The sequence below is a fragment of the Stegostoma tigrinum genome, chromosome 2, assembly GCF_030684315.1.
Source record: "Stegostoma tigrinum isolate sSteTig4 chromosome 2, sSteTig4.hap1, whole genome shotgun sequence".
In the NCBI taxonomy this organism is placed as follows: Eukaryota; Metazoa; Chordata; class Chondrichthyes; order Orectolobiformes; family Stegostomatidae; genus Stegostoma; species Stegostoma tigrinum.
In genome coordinates this window covers 77268205-77289391 of record NC_081355.1, presented here as the reverse complement: position 1 = coordinate 77289391, position 21187 = coordinate 77268205, and the positions used below count along the sequence as shown (strand labels likewise).

The 21187-nt window shown below is 38.6% G+C and overlaps 1 protein-coding gene across 1 annotated transcript in view; it reads left to right on the top strand.

The window, feature by feature from the left end:
- Nucleotides 1-21137, top strand: part of clxn (calaxin) — a 35035-nt gene extending 13898 nt beyond the window's left edge. Inside the window, exons 2-6 of the mRNA XM_048522703.2 lie at nucleotides 7155-7310; nucleotides 13287-13391; nucleotides 13490-13641; nucleotides 16041-16145; nucleotides 19384-21137. Coding sequence (XP_048378660.1) covers nucleotides 7155-7310; nucleotides 13287-13391; nucleotides 13490-13641; nucleotides 16041-16145; nucleotides 19384-19434 — 569 coding nt within the window. The 3' untranslated portion in view covers nucleotides 19435-21137. The remainder of the gene's footprint in view (nucleotides 1-7154; nucleotides 7311-13286; nucleotides 13392-13489; nucleotides 13642-16040; nucleotides 16146-19383) is intronic.
- The last annotated feature ends 50 nt before the right edge of the window (nucleotides 21138-21187 follow it).

Genomic DNA, 21187 nt, shown 5'->3' with positions numbered 1-21187 from the left:
ACTGCTCTGCCCTCATCAGATCTCTTTGTCGTCTGTTCGAAAAACTCAATCAAGTTAATGAGACACGATTTCCCACACACAGAGCCATGTTGACACTCCACAATTGGTCCTTGCCTTTCCAAATACATGTGAATCCTTTCCCTCAAAATCCTCTCGAACAACGTACCCACCATTGACATAAGGCTCACCGGTATAAAGATCCTTGACTTTTCCTTACAGCCTTTCTTCAGTATTGGCAACACATTAGCCAACCTGCAATCTTCTGGCATCTGATCTGTTTCTGTTGATGATACAAATATGTCAACAAGGGATCCAGGAATTTCTTCCCTAGTTTTCCACAAAAGCATGGGAAACGCCTGATCAGGCCCTGGGGATTTATCTATCTTTGAGTTTTAACACATCCAGCATCTCTTCTTCTGTAAAATGCACTCTTTTCAAAATAGCACCTTATTTTCCAAGCTCCCTATCTTCCATGCCCTTCTTCACAGTAAATACTAATGCAAACTATTTGTTTAGTATCTCACCCATCTCCTGTGGATTCACACATTGACAGCCATGTTGATCTATAAGGGGCCCTATTCTCTCTCTAGTTCCTCTTTTGCCCCTAATGTACTAATGGAATCTCTTTGGATTTTCCTTATCTTTATTTATCAAGGTTATCTTATGTCCCCTTTCTGTCCTCCTGATTTCTCTCTCTCCTACTGCCCTTATACTCACCTAGGGATTCGCAAGGTGATGAGTGTTTTGTGACTAGAAGTCTGTGTTCATTGCAGTTCCACAGGGGTTGGAGTTGAGGCCTTTGCTGATAGTGGTTTATATAAACAATTTAGACATGAATGTAGGAGGATTGATCAACAAAATAAAAAATACAAACTTTGGTAAGTAGTGAAGAGGATAGCGTTAAATGGGCTGTTCAGATGGGCTAATCAGTGTTAAATTGAATTCAATCTTGAAAAATGTGAGGTAATGCATGTGGGCAGGACAAACAAGGCAAGGAAATATATGATGAATGGTAGGACCCTGGGAAGCACTAAGTATCAGAGGGACATTGGTGTGCATGTGCACTAGCCACTTTTGGTAGCAGGACAGGTAGATAAAGTGATTAAGGTAGCATGTGGGATACTTTTCTTTTACAGCCAAGGCATAGGGTTTAAGAGTTAGGGAGGTTATGCTCACTTGTTTTTATTAGCTGAAGCATGGAATAATAGGGTATGGACGTTATGCTGGGACTGTATAAAGCACTGTTAGGTCACAACTGAAGTACTGTGTGCAGTTCTAGCCACCACATAATAGGAAAGATGCGTGGTGTTAGAGAGGATGTAGAGGAGATTTACTAGGATGCAGCCTGGGCTACAGGGTCAGAGCTACAAGCAAAAATCGGATAGGCTGAGGTTCGTTTCTTTGGAGCAGTGAAGATTGAAAGGGGACATAATACAAACATATAAGACTATGATGGGCATAGATTGGCTGGATAGAAAGGTATTTTTTTCCAGTTCTAGTGGTTTCAATAACCAGTTGGCATAGATTTAATGTAAGAGTTAGTAAGCTAAGAGGAGAATTGAGGAGAATTTCTTTTTGAGATTGTCAATCAGAGCTGTTGTTAGCACAGCATTTAGATTATCGAAAGCACCCTGACACTCTTGTTCATTCAAATTTCTTCTGTCTCTTCAACAAACTTGTCAAAGGAACCATTGTCAAAGGAAATATGGCATAGATTTTGTGTTTTGGTTTGGAAATAAGGACGATCCATGATGGCTTTATTTTTCTTTCTCTGGTTGCTACTTGGCCTTGTGCCACAGTGTGATCCAAGTCACATTTGTTTCAGTAAATTTACTTTCAGTAAGACATATGATCAAATTGTTTCTATGTAATCAATAACACAGTTTGCTTAACTAATGCTCTTGTTCTTCCTGGGTTTGGCTGAACACAACCAGATTGCTTAAATAATCTTTCAATAATTTTGATTAATCGGTGCAATATTGCTGGTACATTTTTACTTCTGCACAATATGGCTTATATTGATAATGTAACATCCACTGTTACAAAGCTTGATATTTCTTTAGCTCTATCAATCATTGGAACTTTCCAATATCCTTTGAGCAATTCAACTTTTGAGACACAATTATGCTTACTAAATTCTCTCAAATGGTCTTCCTGTCTTGGACTAGGCCACAAATCTGCCTGTTAACACATCAACTTTGTGATTATCGATACTTAGTCTTGATGCTTTTGGCACCATCACCACAGGTGAATTCCACCTACAATGACTTAGTTCAATAATGTCATTGTCTATCACAAACTTAATCTCTTCCCTCACTTGATTATTATCAATGGATTGAGTCTGTAAAGATGTTGTTTTATGGGTAACACATTCCTTATATTAACATGGTGTAGAGCTAAAAATGTTTGCCCTGGCTGATTCACACACATTGATCTGAGTCTGCTATCACTTTTATAAGTCATGTTGATTGTTTTCTGGAAAATAGCATAATATTCCATCTAATTTTTAAAGCACCTTCATATTATCTACTTCAATAACTGGTAAGGCAAACATTGAATTTTCAATTTCTGATCCATCTTCCAATTGTTCTAATATTCTAATTTTGCTCACTTGTCTTTCAGAACTGGAAATACACCTTTCTTGTCATAGGATGACTTTAACACATGAACATGATATATTTGCTGATCTTCTTTCTGGTTGGGGGAAACTATCAAATTAAATAAAATCCTCATGAATAGGTTCCAGTGAACCTCACTTTTAATGGTTCCCAGAAACAGATAATAATACTAATACCTTGCCTTCAACGTCGCTATTTTGAGTCTTGATTTTTATCTTTAACCTGATGAAGATTTTATGTTCGTTGAGCACTGTCAAGTGCATTTTGACCAACACACACGCTTTAAAATACAATTTTAACCTCACTGCGAAGCCTCTTCCAGGGATGCCTAACCTGAAGAAGTCATCCTCCTCCCTCTGGACCAACCTCAGGGAATATCTCTCCCACTGCAACTCTCTTGTAATACTCTTCTCTCCACCTATCTTCTTTTCTCTCCATCTTCGGTCTGCCTCCCCCCTCTCCCTATTTATTCCAGAACCCTCTCCCCATCCCCCTCTCTGATGAAGGGCCTAGGCCTAAAACGTCAGCTTTTGTGCTCCTGAGATGCTGCTTAGCCTTTTGTGTTCATCCAGCTTCACACTTTGTTATCTTGGATTCTCCAGCATCTGCAGTTCCCATTATCACTGATACAATGTGCCTTGTAGATAGTGGATAGGCTTTGAGTAGTCAGGAGATGAATTACTCGCCCCAGTATTCCTAGCTTCTGGCCTGGTCTTTTAGCCACTGTGTTTATGTGGTGAGCCCAGTTGAGTTTCTGGTCAATGATAACCCAAGGATGTCCTTAGTGGGGGTTTCAGTGATGGTAACACCATTGAATGTCAAGGGGTGGTGGTTAGAATGTCTCTTACTGATGGTGGTCATAACCTGGCATTTGTATGGCACGATTGTCACTTGCCGCTTGTTAGCCCAAGCCTAGATATTGTCCAGATTTTGTTGCATTTGAACATGGGCTGCTTCAGTGTTTGAGGAGTCACGAATGGTGCTGAACATTGTGCAAACATTGGCGAATATCCCTACTTCTGACCTTATGATTGAGGGATGGCCACTGATGAAGCAGTTGAAGATGTTTGGTCTTGGGACACCACTCTGAGGAACTCCTGCAGAGAATTCCAGGAGCTGAGATCAGTGGTTTTGATCACTTAAGTGAGAGAAAAAAGTGCTGGGACGTGTGAGAGAAATCATTATTATGGAAGAATTTCAAAATAGTTTTCTTGTAAACACTAAATATTTATTTACTTGAATAAGTATAAAGATCTGAGGGAAGCAATTCTCGAGAATACCCAAGATATTTCCAACAGAAAGTTACATGTCGGGACAAGGTCACACTGGAAATCCACAAGGGTATTGGAGGAATATAAAATCTGCAGAGGGAAAAGATTCATTTTAGGAAGCAATAGAAGGATGATAAAATAATAAAAGTGAAAGGCTAGAACCTAACATCAGTTTTCTTTCTTATAGCCTTCAGTTGATAAAGTTCAGTCACAAGTTCAAAAGCATTGAGAATTTATTTTTTAGAGGTTACATAGTCTGCAGATTGTTCTTCTGACAAATTGGTATACACATTCCAACAGTGTAATGTTCCTCATTTTCCCAGCTGCCTTTTCAAATGACATGAACTATTCTTTGACTCTTCCCTCTGAATATTTAAGTGCTATATGTTGAATTTTAGCTAAATCAAATTACTCATTGAAATCAGAATCACTCTCTGAGCTACTATTTCCTCTTTCTTTGTTTATTCTAAGCTTTCAATCTCTTCAAGTCATGCTGTCTAATTTCTGCCCCTTTCTGAAGTTCAAGCTTTTTATTTAATATTCAATATCCATCACTCCTTTCTTTTCATTGTTTTCTCTTTCCATTGCTGTTTCTCTGTCTTTTTCCTCAAATTGAAGTTTCTAAATTTCTAACTGAATCTCAGTCATTTCTAGAGGTGACATCTCAATTTTGGAGTATCTTGTGCAGTTCTGGTCACATTGTAGGACAAATGTGGAGGCTTTGGAGAGGGTGCAAATGAAGTTTTGCCAAGATGTTGTTTGGTTTGGAATGTATTAGCCATAAGGAGAGAAAATCCAAAGAATGTGGATGCTGGAAATTCGAAACAAAATCAGAACTTGCTGGAAAATCTCAGCATCGGTGTAGAGAAATCAGATTAACATTTGGGCTTCAGTGACCCTTCATTAGATCTGATTGTAACTAGGAAAAGGTTGGTACCTGTTACTAGGGAAGGGGTGGGAGAGGGGGAAAGAATAAACAATAGGTGCAGGTGAAGCTTGGAGAGAGAAAAACAATTGGGCAGACAGAGGAATAGGTAAAAGTCAGCCTGGACAAATGAATAGCAATGAGGACCACAGCAGCTGACAATGAGTCATTTGTGGTAATAGCCCATGAGATAACAAGGTCTGTTGTGTGTGGGTGCTCAGGCTCTAAAATTATTGAACTTGATATCAGTTCCAGAAGGCTGCAGGGTTCCCAAGTGGAAAATGAATGTTGCTGTTTCAGGTTGAGCTGAGCTTTTCAGGAGCACTGTAGCCATCTCCTATCATCTAGTCTTTGCCCCTCCACCATTCCTTCCCTTGCATATATACTCACCTTTTCCTAGCTGCAATCAGTTCTAAAGAAAGTCACTGGACCTGAAATATTAACAATGCTTTCTGATCACAAATGCTGCCAGACCTGCTGAGTGTTTCCGCAATTTCTGATTTTGTAGCTTTAAGGGGAGGTTGAACAATCTTGTTTTATTATTGCTAGCGCTTCGACCTGATAGAAGTGTATAAAATTATGAGAGGCACTGATAAAATGCATAGCTGGAGTCTTTTTCCCAGGGTAGAATAATAGGGAACATAGATTTAAGTTGAGAGTGGAAAAGTGTAAAAGAGATATGTGAGGAAAGTTTTTCCACAAAGAGGGTGGTAGCTATCAGGCAAGGTGGTAGAAGCAAAGATGATAATTTAAGAGGCATTTAGACTTATGAATAGGCAGGGGATATATTGATACGGACCCTGTGCATGCATATGGGATTAGTTTAAAATGGCATCCTCGTTGGCAAAGACATGGTAGGTCATAAGGCCTCTTCCTGCGCTGTTCTGTGATATGTTCAGATTTTTGTCCTTTTCATTCCAGAATTTGAGTAATCATTTTAAATGTGTCATTCTTATGAGATCCTGCTTTTATTTCTACCTTCATTACATCTGCTACTCCTTCAGTTTAGCTTCAGTCAAAAATTTCAAATAATCTGCTTTTAGGTCTTCTACTCACAGAAAATCCTTAGCAACATTCAAAGCCATTTTAAAGCTAATCATCACAATAAACTATACTCAATGCTTTTTAAAGTGTCTACTACCTCCACATACCTGTTTTTTAAACACAAATTTCCCATAAATTCAATAAAACTTATGCTGGAAGAGGTACTACTTTGTTTTCATCCTAGTTAATAGTAAAACTGGACAAGTCAGATTTCAAAATGAAACCTAGTTTGATGGATCACAAGTATTTTTGTGCAGTTGTTGCTATCGTGGTTGACGACTGAACATGTTCATACAAGGCTGAGAAGGCTCTTTAACAAAAGAACAAGTTTACTACTGTAATGAAAACACATGGTGTATGTAAATAACAAACAAAGTTTCAGCGTATTCTCCAGCAATATCAAATATTCAATCCAGAGAAATGTCATTTATCTCAACTATTTCTTACTGTTTTCAATTGTTATTCTTAGACTGCTGGTGTCCATGTCTGCTGGTATGAACTTTTTAAAATTCTGATGACCTAAACCTCTTCTCAATTCTGACAACTTGAAAACTTGTGCACAAACTGTCACAGCATGGAGGATTTACAAACTAAAACTACTGGGGTGAAATTACCTTCTAAACTGAAAACTTGATTCTTCTGAACTGAAGTTGAAACTAATCTAGCGGCCTCTGATCAACTTTTTTCCTGTGTGCTGTAAATTCAGCTGTTTAAATGGTTCATTAACTGATACCACAGATGTAACTTGATTGTATCACATGCCTTCTTGGAAGATGTCATTAGTTCTTTATTCTAAAAGACTTTGTGACTTCTTAAAAAATCTGTTAGCTCCACAGAACTGAAACCACACATCTGCCTCAGCTTTAAAATTCCATGTTCCTAAATGATAATAACTTAAATACTCTTCAGCACATAGCTGACACAAACTTTCTATGTCTTTCATCATAAAATCTTTCCATTGCCATTTTCACTGGAGATGGATGATTATGAAGTGCACTTCCATTTGTAATATCAGTGAAGGTGAACTTGTGAAATTTTATGAGAGACTCCACAATAAGATCTGCTTTTAGGCTATGCTTCACCAATAATTCTGAAGCAAAATGTACTGGTAATGCTATGTATTTGAAATAAAAGAGGTACAGGTATCAATTTCCTTTTAATCTCAGTTTGGTAAATTAAGTTACATCGAAATCTAAATAATCTTATTGCTAAAGATCAGTAGTGCTTTTAATAAGATGAATATGTTCTATTTCCTATCTTAAATGAAAAGCATTTATTTCTGTCCATATATTGCAGTCAACAGACATGAGGTGCAGTGTTTAATGAAGGTCTTCAGCACGCTTGTTGCCACTTTCCCTGAGCAGCGGATTGCAGTTGGACTGGATCGAAACAAGTTCAGAAATGTTCTGCACACTACGTTTGGAATGACTGATGATATGATTACAGATAGAGGTTAGAGTTATAATATGTTGCAGATGTGATAATTTTTCGTGAAATGTAAATCTGTTCATTGAGCAATGCAATTTGGAGCCATTGTATAATTGTGCATGTGATTGATTGATTTATTGTCATGTGCACCGAAGGACAGTGAAAAGCTTTGTTTACAAGCAGTACAGGCAGATCATAGTAAGCGAGGATGTACAAATCAAAAGGACTTAGAGGCATAAAGGTCACATTGCATAGGGCATGCACTAGGCGAAATCAACATTAGTAAGATCAGCATTAGTTGAGGGTAGACAGTCTATTTATCAGTCTAATAACAGCTGGGAAGAAGCTGTTCCTGAACTGGCTGGTGCGTGTGTTCAGGCTTCTGTATCTTCTGCCTGATGGAAGAAGTTGTAGCAGATCATTACTTGGGTGCACTGGGCCTTTTATGATGTTTGTTGGCAGTCTTTCTGTGGCAGTGAGTTGTGTAAATGAAGTCCATGGATGGAATGTTGACATCCATGATGGTCTGGGCTATGCTTCTGTAGTTTCTTACGGCCCTAGGCAGAGCAGTTGCCATACAAAGAACAAAGAAAATTACAGCACAGGAACAGGCCCTTCGGCCCTCCAAGCCTGCGCCAACTGAGATCCTCTGTCTAAACCTGTCATCTGTTTTCTAAGGGTCTGTATCCCTTTGCTCCCTGCCATCCATGTACCTGTCCAGATACATCTTAAAAGACACTATTGCGTCTGCGTCCACCACCTCCACTGGCAACACGTTCCAGGCACCCACCACCCTCTGTGTAAAGAATTTTCCACGCATATCACCCATAAACCTTTCTCCTGTCACTTTGAACTCATGACCCCTAGTAATTGAGTCCCCACTCTGGGTAAAAAGCTTCTTGCTATCCACCTTGTTTATACCCCTTATGATTTTGCAGACCTCAATCAGGTCCCCCATCACTCTCCAGCTTTCTAATGAAAATAATCCTAATCTACTCAACCTTTCTTCATAGCTAGCGCCCTTCATACCAGGCAACATCCTGGTGAACCTTCTTTGCACCCTCTCCAAAGCATCCACATCTTTTTGGTAATGAGGTGACCAGATCTGTACGCAGTACTCTAAATGTGGCCGAACCAAAGGCTTATACAACTGTAACATGACCTGCCAACTCTTGTACTCAATACCCCGTCCAATGAAGGAAAGCATGCGCTACGCCTTCTTGACCACTGTATTGACCTGTGTTGCCATCTTCACGAAACAATGGACCTGAACACCCAGATCACTCTGTACATCCATTTTCCCTAGGACTTTTCCATTTACTGTATAGTTGTTGAATTAGATCTTCCAAAATGCATCACCTCACATTTTTACTAGGCTGTTATGCACCTGAACTGAGATTGGAGTTGCTGTGAGCCATGACCAGCCTCTCAAAGTATTTCATAATTATTGAGGTCAGAGCCATTGGGTGGTAGTCAATAAGGCACATTGCATGTTCTTTGCATTTGAGCTGAAAGGCTGAGCTGTATGCGTTAAGCTTCAAATGCTAGGTACATTTTTAAAGTGTTCAATACAAGCCAGTGGCTGCAATAATTCTTAACTTACATTGGAACTTAAATTTGAAAGATTTCAACGCAAATTTAAAGAATTGCTCGTGAATTTTTATACTCATTATTTTATATCATACCATGCTTATCTGGCAGAGGAGGCATCTTCATTTAGCTTGCTTTTAATATTGTTCACAGCTCCATCGCTAATCCAATGATAAAAAGAGATTTTGCTGCATTTTTGGCTAAATATCTGAACTGGTGATTTTTATATTTTGGCTAATTCATGGCCAGAGAGTAGACTGGCTATACAATTAGGAAAGATTGATAGAGTCTTGAAGCTGAGGGTAGGCCATGGGAGGCATTTCAGCATGAAAATATCAGGATGCTCTGGCAGGCAAGTTAAGAGAATGTCTACTAAAATAGTAGCAGCTTCTCTCCAACTTCAGTTAAAACAAAAAAGCGACCTACCAAAAAAGGACCTTTAGTGTGGGTGCACCCATTCTAGGGTGGTTTGTAGCTGCTATTAAATCCAAGTAAAGAGGGAAGGCAAGTTTTCAAGTTGTCAGAACTGAAAAGAGGCTTAGGCCATAAAAATTTTTAAAGGTTCATACCAGTAAACTTGAACAGAAGTCATATAACTATCTCAGCAGTCTAAGAATAACAGTTGAAAAGAATCAGTTAAGTCCTCTTGGCTTCTCCCCCTTGAGTGAAGGTCAGGAGGAGGACCAGAAACAGCGGAGCAATGTTAGCACATAATTATTTGGAGGCAGAGACCAGCCAGCACTTAATAAGCACGCACACATCAATAAACAGTCCATTTGTTTCAACAAATAATTCTCAGCATTTCTTAGATCAGATGTTCCTGACAAGTGTAGGAATCCCATTTGCAACTTTCACTTCACTCTTCCTTTACAAGTGCCACTTGATAACACTGTTGATGAGCCCTTTTATCATTTTGCTGATAATCGAAAATATACTGATAGGGTTGTAATTAACCAGGTTAGATTTGCCTGGCATTTTGTCATTAGATTTGCCTGGTTTCCACATTGCTGGGTAGATGCAAATGTTGCAGCTGTATTGGAACAGGGTTATGGCTAGTTCCAGAACACAAATCTTTCTACAATAGCTTGAATGATTTCACAATCCACAGACTTTGCAGTTACCAGTGCATTCAGCATCTTGATATCATGTGGAGTGAACTAAATTGGCTTCAGACTGACATCTGTGACAGGTGATGCATTTTGGAAAATCTAATTCAACAGTGAGCTATACAGTGAATGAAAAAGTCCTGGAGAAAATTGATGTACAGACAGATCTGGGTGTTCGGGTCCATTGTTCCCTGAAGGTGGCAACGCAGGTCAATAGAGTGGTCAAGAAGGCGTACCGCATGCTTTCCTTCATTGGACGGGGTATTGAGTACAACAGTTGGCAGGTCATGTTACTGTTGTAAGAGTAGGCCAAGATGCATTATCCACTTGACAATTCTGACTGGAGGTGGGAGAAATACCCCATCCTTGTTTTTTGTACTGATTTGCTGAGCTTTCCCACATTGAAGATGTGGATGTTTGTGAAGCATCAACCTCCTGTTTATTGTTTAATTATTCATCATCATTCTCAACTGGATGTGGCAGAACTGCAGAAGTTAGATCTTATTCATTGATTATGGGAACACTTAGACCTGTCCATTGTATGCAGCTTCTTTATAAGTAGAACCTGTGTCATTGCTTCATCAGACTGACACTTCATTTTTTCCCAGTGCTGTTCTTGTCATATGCCCCTGCACCTTTCATCGAACCAGCGTTCATCTGCTGGCTTGAAGATCATGAAGGAATCAAGGATATTCTGGTTCATGAGTTTGCAGATTGTGATTGAATATAAACTTATTGCTGCTGCTGACAACCTACAGTGCCTCATGGATACCCAATTTTGAGTTACTCGATATGTTTGAAGCCTGTCCCATTTTTCACTCAAGATAGTGCCACACAAAATATGGAGGGTATCCCCAATGTGAAGACAGGATTTGGTCTCCACAATGACTCTGCTGTTGTCACTTCTACTGATGATGTCATGGATGGCCACATTTGTGGCAGGTAGTTCGGTGAACTACATTGTCAAGCAGATTTCCCCTCTTGTTGGTTTGCTTGCCATCTCTCACAGACGCTGTCCTGCAGTGATGTCTTAAAGACTCAGCTATTTCAGGCACAATTGAACTATTCTCGGTGAAGGACATTGAAGACCCCCACCAGGTAGCCCTTTCCACCCTTCGTGCTTCCTCCAGGTAGTGTTCAATATAGAAGAGTATTGATTTAAAAGCTGTGAAAGGGAAAAGGAGAATGAGTGTGGGGAGGGCGAAGGTAAAAATAAACAGGAGGTTTACTTGCTCATGGTTGACTTGATAACATTAGATTTCATTGGGACTGGAGCTAGTGTTTAGAACCCCCAGGCAATTCCTTGCCAACTCTATACCATTGTGTTACTACCTCTTGTAGTCCTGCCCTGCCCATTTAGACAGGGGATATCTAGGGATGGTGTGGATGGTGTTGATGATGTCTAGGATGAGGCCCGCGATTTATAATTCTGTGAATATGGCTAAGACAGGCTGTTGTTGACTAGTATACGGGACAGTTCTTCCCATTTTGGTACAATCCCCAGATATTCATTAGGAGCACTTTTCAGGGTCAACAGGGTTGTATTTGTCATTATTGTTTTTTTTTAACTCACTCGTGGGACATGGGCACTGTTGGCTGGCCTGCATTTATTTCCTTCCCAAGTTGCTGTTGAGAAGGTGACAGTGAGCTGCCTTCTTCAATTGTTGCAGTCCATGTGCTGTAGGTTGACTGACAATGCACTTATGGAGGGAATTCCAGGATTTTGACCTGGTGACAGTGAAGGAAGAGCGATATATTTCCAAGTCTAGATGTGAAAAGCTTTGAGAGGAACTTGCAGATGGTGCCATTCTTGTGTATCTGCTGCCCTTGTCCTTCTAGATGAAAACAGTTGTGGGTTTGGAAGGTGCTGCCTAATGATCTTTGGTAAATTTCTTCAGTGCACCTTGTAGATAGTTCACACTGCTGCTACTGTTGGTGGTGGAGGGAATGGATGCTTATGGATGTCATTCCAGGCAAGCATGCTGTTTTGTCCTTGATGGTGTCAAGCTTCTTAAGTTTTTTGGAGCTACACCAATCTAGGCAAGTGGGGAGTATTCCATCGCACTCATGACTTATTCCTTGTAGATGGTGCACAGGTTTTGGGGAAGCAGGAAGTGAGTTACTTGCCACAGTATTCCTAGCTGCTGACCTGCTCTTGTATTCACTGTGGCGAGTTCAGTTGAGTTTCTGGTCGATGGTAATCCCGAGAATGTTAATGGGGATTCAGTAACGGTAACATCGTTGAATGTCAACGGGCAGTGGTCAGATTATTGTCTCCTACTGGAGATGGTCATTGTCTGGCATTTGTGTGACGCAGATGTTCCTTGCCATTTGTCAGCCAAAGCCTGGCTATTGTCTAGATCTTGTTACATTTGAACATGGACTGGTTCAGTATCTGAGGACTTGTGAATAGTGCTAAACATTGTACAATCATTGGCGAACATCCCTGCTTCTGGCCTTATAATGGAGGGAAAGCCATTGATGAAGCAGTTGAGGATGGTTGGGCCGAGGACACCTCCCTGAAGAACTCCCGCCGTGATATCCTGGAGCTGAAATGACTGATCTCCAACAACCACAACCATCTTCCTATGTGTGGCATAATTCTCCAACCACTGAAGAGTTTGCCCCCGATTCCCATTGTTTCTGGTTTTGCTAGGGCTCCTTGATGCCCCATATGCTTGAATGTGATCTTACTGTCAAAGTCTGTTACTCTTCTCACCTCTGGAGCTCAGTTCTTTTTTCCATATTTGAATCAAGGTTGTAATGAGGTCAGGAGCTGAATGGCCCTGGCAGAGACAATCTGTACATCAGCAAGCAGGCTATTGCTGACCAGGTGCTCCTTGATAGCACTGTTTATGACACCTTCCACCATTTTACCAATGATTGAGAATAGACTGATGGGACAGTAATGGATTGGGTTGGATTTGTCTTGCTTTTCCTGGTGCTGGATTGATGCTGAATCTCCCATTTGGTTTTATTTCTTTGTTTAGACTTTGTGGGGATTTTAAAAAACTGAGATGTTTGTTAAACCATTTCAGAGGGCAGTTGAGAGTCAATCACGTTGTGCATCTGGAATCATATACGCATCATTTCAGGTCAGGATGATAGATTTCCTTCCCTAAAGGACATTAGTTAAGCAGTAGAGTTTTATGATGACTGACAGTAGTTATGTGGTTGTTATTTATGCTGATTTTTAAATTCCATATCTTATTTAATTCAAATTTCTCCATTTCAGGCCTGTAATGTAAACTCAATAATTTTAAGTATGCTTGATGTGAGTTTGGTTTTTTTTTTTCCCCCTCAGTTTTTCGTGTATTTGACAAAGACAATGATAGCTATGTCAACTTGAAGGAATGGATTGAAGGATTATCAATAATTCTCCGTGGGACTTTGGATGAAAAAATTAAATGTACGATTATATATACATTTATTGAATTGTATAAAATGCACGTAAATTTTGGATGGTAATTGATACAGTCTAAAATTCTTTGATTTATTTTGATCCAGTCTGTTTTGAAGTTTTTGATCTAAATGGAGATGGGTTCATTTCACGCGAGGAGATGTTTCACATGCTCAAAAGCAGCCTAATCAAGCAACCAACAGAAGAAGATCCTGATGAGGGAGTTAAGGACTTGGTAGAGATAGCACTGAAAAAGATGGTGAGAAAACCACTTAAATAATCTGACGTGTCTTTCTTAGATAGAACCATATTGCATGGACGTTATTCTTTAGATGAAAAATATATACTATCAGCTGTTCTCTAAGGGCAGGAAACACAAATGAGGGACATTCCCTTCTCAAGTCTTAGGACAAGAATGAAAAATAACCAGAAATGAGAAAGTGATAACAGTGAAGCGTGTTGTCTTTTCATGATTTTATATAACATTTTAAAGAGACAATTCTTCAATGATTTTCCATAATATGCTGTTAAAAACATGGAGGGAACACTCATGAGGAAGATGAACACCTCACAAAATAGATAAAATACTTGTTTCACTCAGAGTGGAAAAGGAAGAGGAATCATTGTGGTTTTGTTCTTTCAAAACCTTTTTTTATTGCTTTATTACTGGGGGAGGCGATGGCCTAGTGGTATTATTGCTAGACTGTTTATTCAGGGGACCTGGGTTCAATACTACCATGGCAGGTGATGGAATTTGAATTTAATAAATCTCTGGAATTAAGAATCTAACGATGACTGTGGATGCATTGTTGATTGTCAAGAAAAACTCATCTGGTTCACTAATGTCCTTTTAGGGAAGGAAACCGTCATCCTACCTGATCTGGCCTACATGTGACTCCTGACCCACATGGTGTGGTTGACTCTTAATTATCCCTGGGCAATTAGGAATGAGCAACAAATGCTGGCCTAGCTAGCGACACTCCTCATCCCGTGAATGAAAAGAGGAAAAAAATCTGAAAGCACTTGCACAATTATTTCCATTACTATTCCACCTGTTCAAGTATTAAGATGTGCCCATGTGACCTTTGATAATGGGACAAAGGCAGCTAATGTAGTTTTTTTAAACAGATTATACTGGAAATATTACTTTGTGCCAACAGATGTGTCAACAATGCTTTCAGTGGAGAGCATGAAATGAAAATGGATAGTATTTACATGATGCCTGATAATTTATTTTAGCCAATGTAGTGCTTTTGAGGTGCAATTACTTTGTAATATAGAAAGTGGGCCAACTAATTTTTACGCAGCGATTTCCCCCCCAAAACAACAATGTGACAGTACCAGTTAATCTGAATTTAAGTTGATTGAGATGTGAATATTGGCCAGGACATGGGAGTAACTGCCCTACTGTTTCCAAACAAAATAGAGTTATAGAGATGCACAGCATGGAAGCAGACCGTTAGGTCCAGTTCGTCTGTGCTGAATAGATATTCTACATTAATCTATTCCAACTGTCAGCATTTGGCCCGTATCACTCTAAACCCTTCCTATTCATACGCCTATGCAGATACCTTTTAAATGTTGTAATTGTACCAGACTCTACCACTTCCCGTGGCAATTCATTTCCATACACACACCACCCTCTGCGTGAAAATATTGTCCCTTTGGTCCCTTTTAAATTTTTCCCCTCTCACCTTAAGCCAATGCCCTCTAGTTTTGGAAGAAATCAGGGCTTGTCTGGCATGTTCTTTGGGATTTTTTTGTATTCACTAAAAAAAGCAGACAGAGGTTCAATTTAATATTTAGTTTGAAGGACAGCGGGCTGAATCTTATGTGTTTTTTGCTAACTTAGGTTGGGTTTTTGGCTGGCTTTTTGCTGCAAGTCTTTGTGAGTTTCTTGCTATGTCTGACCAAATTTGCTGCAACTACCTGCTCCACCCCTGACGCATCTGTCGTACCCTGTTCTGACCCCATCTCAGTAGGCACTGTTCCCAGTTGAGGAAGCTAGAACAGGGCATATGTAAAAATAAACAGGAAGCCACTTAGAACAGAGATGAGATTTTTTTTTACTGAGAGGTTTGTGAACCTTTGGAATTCTCTATCAGAGGGCTGTGGATGCTCAGTCTTTGAAGATGTTTAAGGTAGACTCAGAGTCGTACAGCATGGAAACACCCAACCCTTTGGCCCAACTTTTCCATGCTGAGGTTTCTTCTTCCCACTGGTGTAGAGGGGTTTGGGTATAGTATGGGAAAAGGGCATTGAAGTGTTCGATTAGCACGTTTGAAGCAGGCCCAATGGACTAAATGGCTCCTAGATCCTACAAATAGCAAAGCAAGTTAACTGATGAAACATGCATTATTTTTCTTCAACCACCTAGTCCTCTAGTTGAAATAGCTAGTTTCCGCAGCAACTATCCTTATATCAACATCACTTAGAGAGCATTTGTGCCAAAGTTTGAGTCCATGCTGACTTTAAAACTAGCTTTTAAATACCTAGATAAATCTTCCATAGGACCAATATTGTGGAAACAGATTGGAAGAGAGCTTCAAGTGCTTAAGGTAAATGGACAGTGTGGTAACTTATTATACCACCTAATTGCTCTATGTGGTCTACTTCTATATTAATTATTGTTGCAAAATCTGTCCTTTTCTTTACTAGGACTATGACCATGATAACAAAGTTTCATATGCAGACTTTGAGAAGGCAGTAAAGGTTGATAACCTCTTGTTGGAAGCTTTTGGATCCTGCCTACCAGATTCAAAGGTACATTGCTTAATGTTCCAACTTAAATCATTTAGTTGCAGTATAAATCATTTGATTTCCAACTTTATTTTGGGGTATAGTCACAGATGATATCCAAAATATTCAATGGAGATTATGAATAACGGTAGAAATAAGTCAACCATTCATAACCATTTGCCAGTATAAACTTAATGAAATGTAAAGTCTAATTTGGTATTATATTTCAGAATGTATAGTTGTTCATAGTGTTAAATAAAAATCAGACTTTGGGATTATTCAAACTTTCCTTTGTCTGTATAAATATTATGCTCAGTAAAGAACTGTGCTGTGCCAGTAATATACCCTTCTTCTTCCTTGCCGGGTTATCAAGAGTGCTTTTGTCATACTTTGTGAAGTTTGCTGTTGCAGAACTCAGTCTCAATTTACTTCTTGGTTACCTTCACTTGATGATGCATCACATAATGTTAGGTAGCGGTTATAATTTCCAAGTTGGGAATTTAGAGGTTTGCATAATTTTATTGAAAGCATACATGGAGTTCTGTTCATTGGACCCTTTTAGTGATGTTTCTATAGAAGGGAACTTAAAAGAGGGCAAACTCTTATTAATAAATTTAAACTAGTCAGTGGACTTCATTTAACCTTACTTGTTGAAGTTCAAGATTATGATGCTAAACTTTAGATTCTTGGAAAATTACAATTTTTTTTCAATCATTCATGGGATATGAGCAGTGCTGGCAAAGCCAACATTGGTTGTCCATCTCCAATTACTCTTGAGAAAGCAGTGATGTGAGCTATCTTTTTAACAGCTACAGCGCATGCAGGTCAAAGTTTTAGGGTAAGGTATGGCAGATTTAAAAGTGATGAGGAGAAATTGTTTCTCTCAAAAAATCTGCAGAATTCATACCCCAGAATGCAGTGAATGTCAGTACACTGAATAAATTTAACAATGAGAAAGACCAATTTTTAATTAGTAACTGGTTAAAGGATTATGGAGAACAGGCAGGAAAGTGCATTTGAACCCGAGATGAGATGGCAGAGCAGGCTGAAGGGGCTGAATTGCCTAATTCTGCTCTGAGTTCTTATGTAGGCATACCCACAGTCTTGTTGGAAGACAGTTTCTAGATTTTTGCCAAACAACAAGTGAAGGAATGCTAATATAGTTCCAAATCAGGATGATGTGTGGGTTGGTAAGGAACTTGCAGGTAGCATGATGTCCTTATGAACTGCAGTAACTTCAAAGACAGGAAGTTATTTTTAAAAATGTCAAAAATGGAAATTCTTAATGGCTACAATGCTGTTACTCAAATACCAATAAAAATGGAAACAAAACGGCAGTAACATACTCAAGGATTTCTATGCACTACATTTTACTGATGCAGTAAATGTGCATGTTTCAATAGTAGTTAAAGATGGTATTTGATTATAATATTTCAAGTTATATTCTTTCTCAAAAATAGAATATTATTAAAAGTTGGAGAATGCAAGCCATTTAATTCCCAGTAATCCTTTTGTTTTCTGAAATGAATTCTTTTTGTAGCAAAACATTCTCACAATGAGCAGCTAGTTTCCTTATTGATATACACATCTGTCTGAAAATGACATCTTATTTCTAGTGAGCAGTATATAAGCCATTAACATGCTAGTTCATAACATCATTTGCTTGGCAAAACACTGCAACATATGACCTTGATCCAAGCAAGTTTTTGATACAATTTCAAATTTCTGTGACTGAACATTTCACAAGTTCTAGCTGTCAAAATATCCATTGCTAAGTAAGTTTTTTTCCTGTATGTGCCTTTCATTTAAAATTAGAAACGGATTTTGATAACTATATTCTTAAAAATTGATAATGAGAAAAATGGATTTGACCAATCAAGTTTCAGAGTTGTATAAGTATCCATCCTCCACAGGTTGCCAGCTCATGTTTGAGATGAGGTTGTTGGCTTGCTCGTCGAGCTGGCTGGTTATTGTACAGACGTTTCGTCACCATGCTAAATAACATCATCATTGCAACCTCCAGTGAAGTGATGTTGTTCTACTCCGGTTGGTCGTTATCTGATCTGATCAGATCTGTTGAGGTGGGTTGTGTCGTTTCTGGTTCATTTTTATGCGCGTTTGTGTATGGGGTCTAATTCCAGATGTTTGTTGACTGCATTACGGATTGTAAAACAGGCCTCTAGGAATTCCCGTGCATGTCTGTGGTTGGTTTGATCTAGGATGGTCACGTTCCAATTAAATTGATGACCTTCATTGTCCGAATGCGCTGAGATAAGGGGAAGTTCCTTGTATCATTCTGACAATGAAGGCCATCAATTTAGCTAGGACACGACCATCCTAGCTTAAGGCAACCACAGACATACCTGGGAATTCCTGGAGGTCTGGTTTTCAACCTGTAATGCAATCAACAAACATTTGGAATTAGACCCATATACAAACCCATGCTAAAAAAAACAGAAATGACACAACCCAACTTAACGGCCTGGATCATATAAATTCCAATTGAAGTGGAGCAGCTTCTGCGCTATATTGTTCTATGTTCTAACTTCACTTCATCGAAAGCCGCACTGATGATGTTACCGAGCATGGTGACAAGATGTCTGTACAATGACTAGCCGGCTCAGTGAGGAAGCCAACAACCTCACCTACAACCTGAGCTACAAATCTTGGCAAGAACCTTAATCATGTTTGAATTGCAGAGTTCATGGGTTTAGAAGCTGCTGTCAAAGGAGGCATAGCGAGCTGCTGCAGTGCATCTTTTAAATGGTAAACTAAGCTGCCATTGTATCTCATTGATGGAGAAAGTGAATGCTCAAGGTGGTGTATGGGGTGCTAATGATTGAAAACAGTGGTACAAAATGTTGTACTGGACCAATGAAGAAGTTGCAGGATAATTCAGATACTCATGAGTAAAGACAGGGTTAATAGACTGAAGTGACTGGCACAAAATAAATTATATATAAAGCTAGAATGATAGTATAATCTGACAACAAGTTGAGTTTCCTTTTTTTTTTGCTTAATGAAATCACTGAAACGCACAAAGAGTATTAAAGGTTGTCAGTGTTGTCCTACTCCTGATTTGTCAATATATCACTCCATTTAATTAAAACTGAAGCTTTTAACTGAGGAATACAGTATTACATCTGACATAAACAACTTGGGATTGTGCAAAGTTGAAAGCCACAATTATGAACAGTAATGGCAGTACGGGATAACTGATATAATTATCTTTCTGAATTATGTTTTTTATCATTATTTGTAGAGTGCACTTGCATTTGAAGAACAGGCCTTCAAGAAAAACAAGGACGATTAATTTTTGTTGACGCTTTGTAAGATTCCACTGTCATTGTATTCATTTTAGTTAACTTAATTACCAATCGGTCATGCACCAAGGAATTTGTTAAATCAAGCATTGTGCACTTGGCTAAGTGTATTTCTTGCTTATCAACTTATAAAATAAGTCTTCCCGTTGCACCAGCTCAAACCTTCACGTTAAATACATGGAATATGAGTGGTACAATACTGAAATGCAAATTGTTATTTTTATACAACATTGACATGTCAATGAGAAAATAAGTATTTAACATTGCAAAATAAACATATACTTCCAGTTATCTCAATTTTTCTTTAAAAGTTGGAGAAATATGAAAAATTGCGTTGGGTGTGACCACTCTTTGAAAAGCCTTTGATAAGACATTTTGTAGAATTCTCACAGGATATTCCTGATTATTCAAAAATTGTCTTAGTTTTAAAGAGGATAGAAAGATTCATGTTTTTATATGTTTAACAAAACTCAATGTACATTTTATGTATAAAAGATGTATAAATTTGATTATGACAGTGCACCTCAATATTGTAAACTTTTGCCAATGCCAATTTTGCCTATATTGTCTGTACAATTAAGTAATCGCAGAAACCAATTATATTAAATGAACACATTTTGAATGTTAGCAATTTGTTTTCAAGGATCTGTATATTGTTAAAAAAATTTTGGGTGTGAAATTAAGATGAATGGAAAATAATATCAGACTATTGCACATGATCAATTTCATCATTTTTACTTCCATCCAACCTAGACTGTGTTACAACACCTGTTGTTTCTACTGCTCTTGTGGTAGCTGACTGGATGGAACTGCAATTTTTAGATATGTGATCATGGTTTCCATAAGTTATTTAGTTGAAATTTTGTTCAACAAGATTCAAAAGGAAGAAATAATTGAGGAATAGAGAGGAAAGTAAACCCAATCCAATGATTTGTAAAGTACAGTAGCTATTTTTGGCTTTGTTTTGCTTGGAAAATGCTCAGTTCCAAGGACTAATGAGAAAGAATGGGAGCTTGTAAAGGCAAGACTTCACATCTAACGTAAAACTTCAGTATTCTTGCAGAAAGCTGCAATTGGATTGGCAGCCAACACCTCAAATTGATGCAGGCCCAATGTAATGAGATGGGAACAAGTATTCATGCCCCTCCAATTTCGTATTCTAAAGCATCTGTTGAAGTGACAACCAAATAACAGATCTTGGGTACTTCACTTTTGTACTTGAAAAGGTACAACATTGATTGTTGTGCATGATGCAGTTGCAGTCATACAGCTTTCCCATACACATAACCTACCCCCCCACCACACCAACTACCTTTCTGCTTTTCTCCCCCTTGTGTAAGGTCCTGTCCGGCAGCTATATCCACAACAGAATGGGAATATCTTGATTTTCTATAGTGTCTGTTACATTATTGTGGAAGCATATGTGAAATTTTCTTTTCTTTGTAGACTTAACTAATAAAGTTAAGGAAAATTCACAATATCTTAAATGTCTAATCTGTTGATTGTTAATTTTTAATTTGCTTCAGGTAATATAACTGTCAATTGAAATTTCTACCTGCACAGTTACCTACAGTACTTCTTAGGAATGTCTGAAGCCTCAGCTCCCAGAAGAAGGCTTCTAGTTTATTCGCTATAAAAGAAAACTCGGGTGAACTGACAAAAGGCACTGTTTCTATTCCTAACTGTAACATAAATGAAATATCTTAATAACTGCAATGGAAGAAATGTACCTTTTAAGTTAGA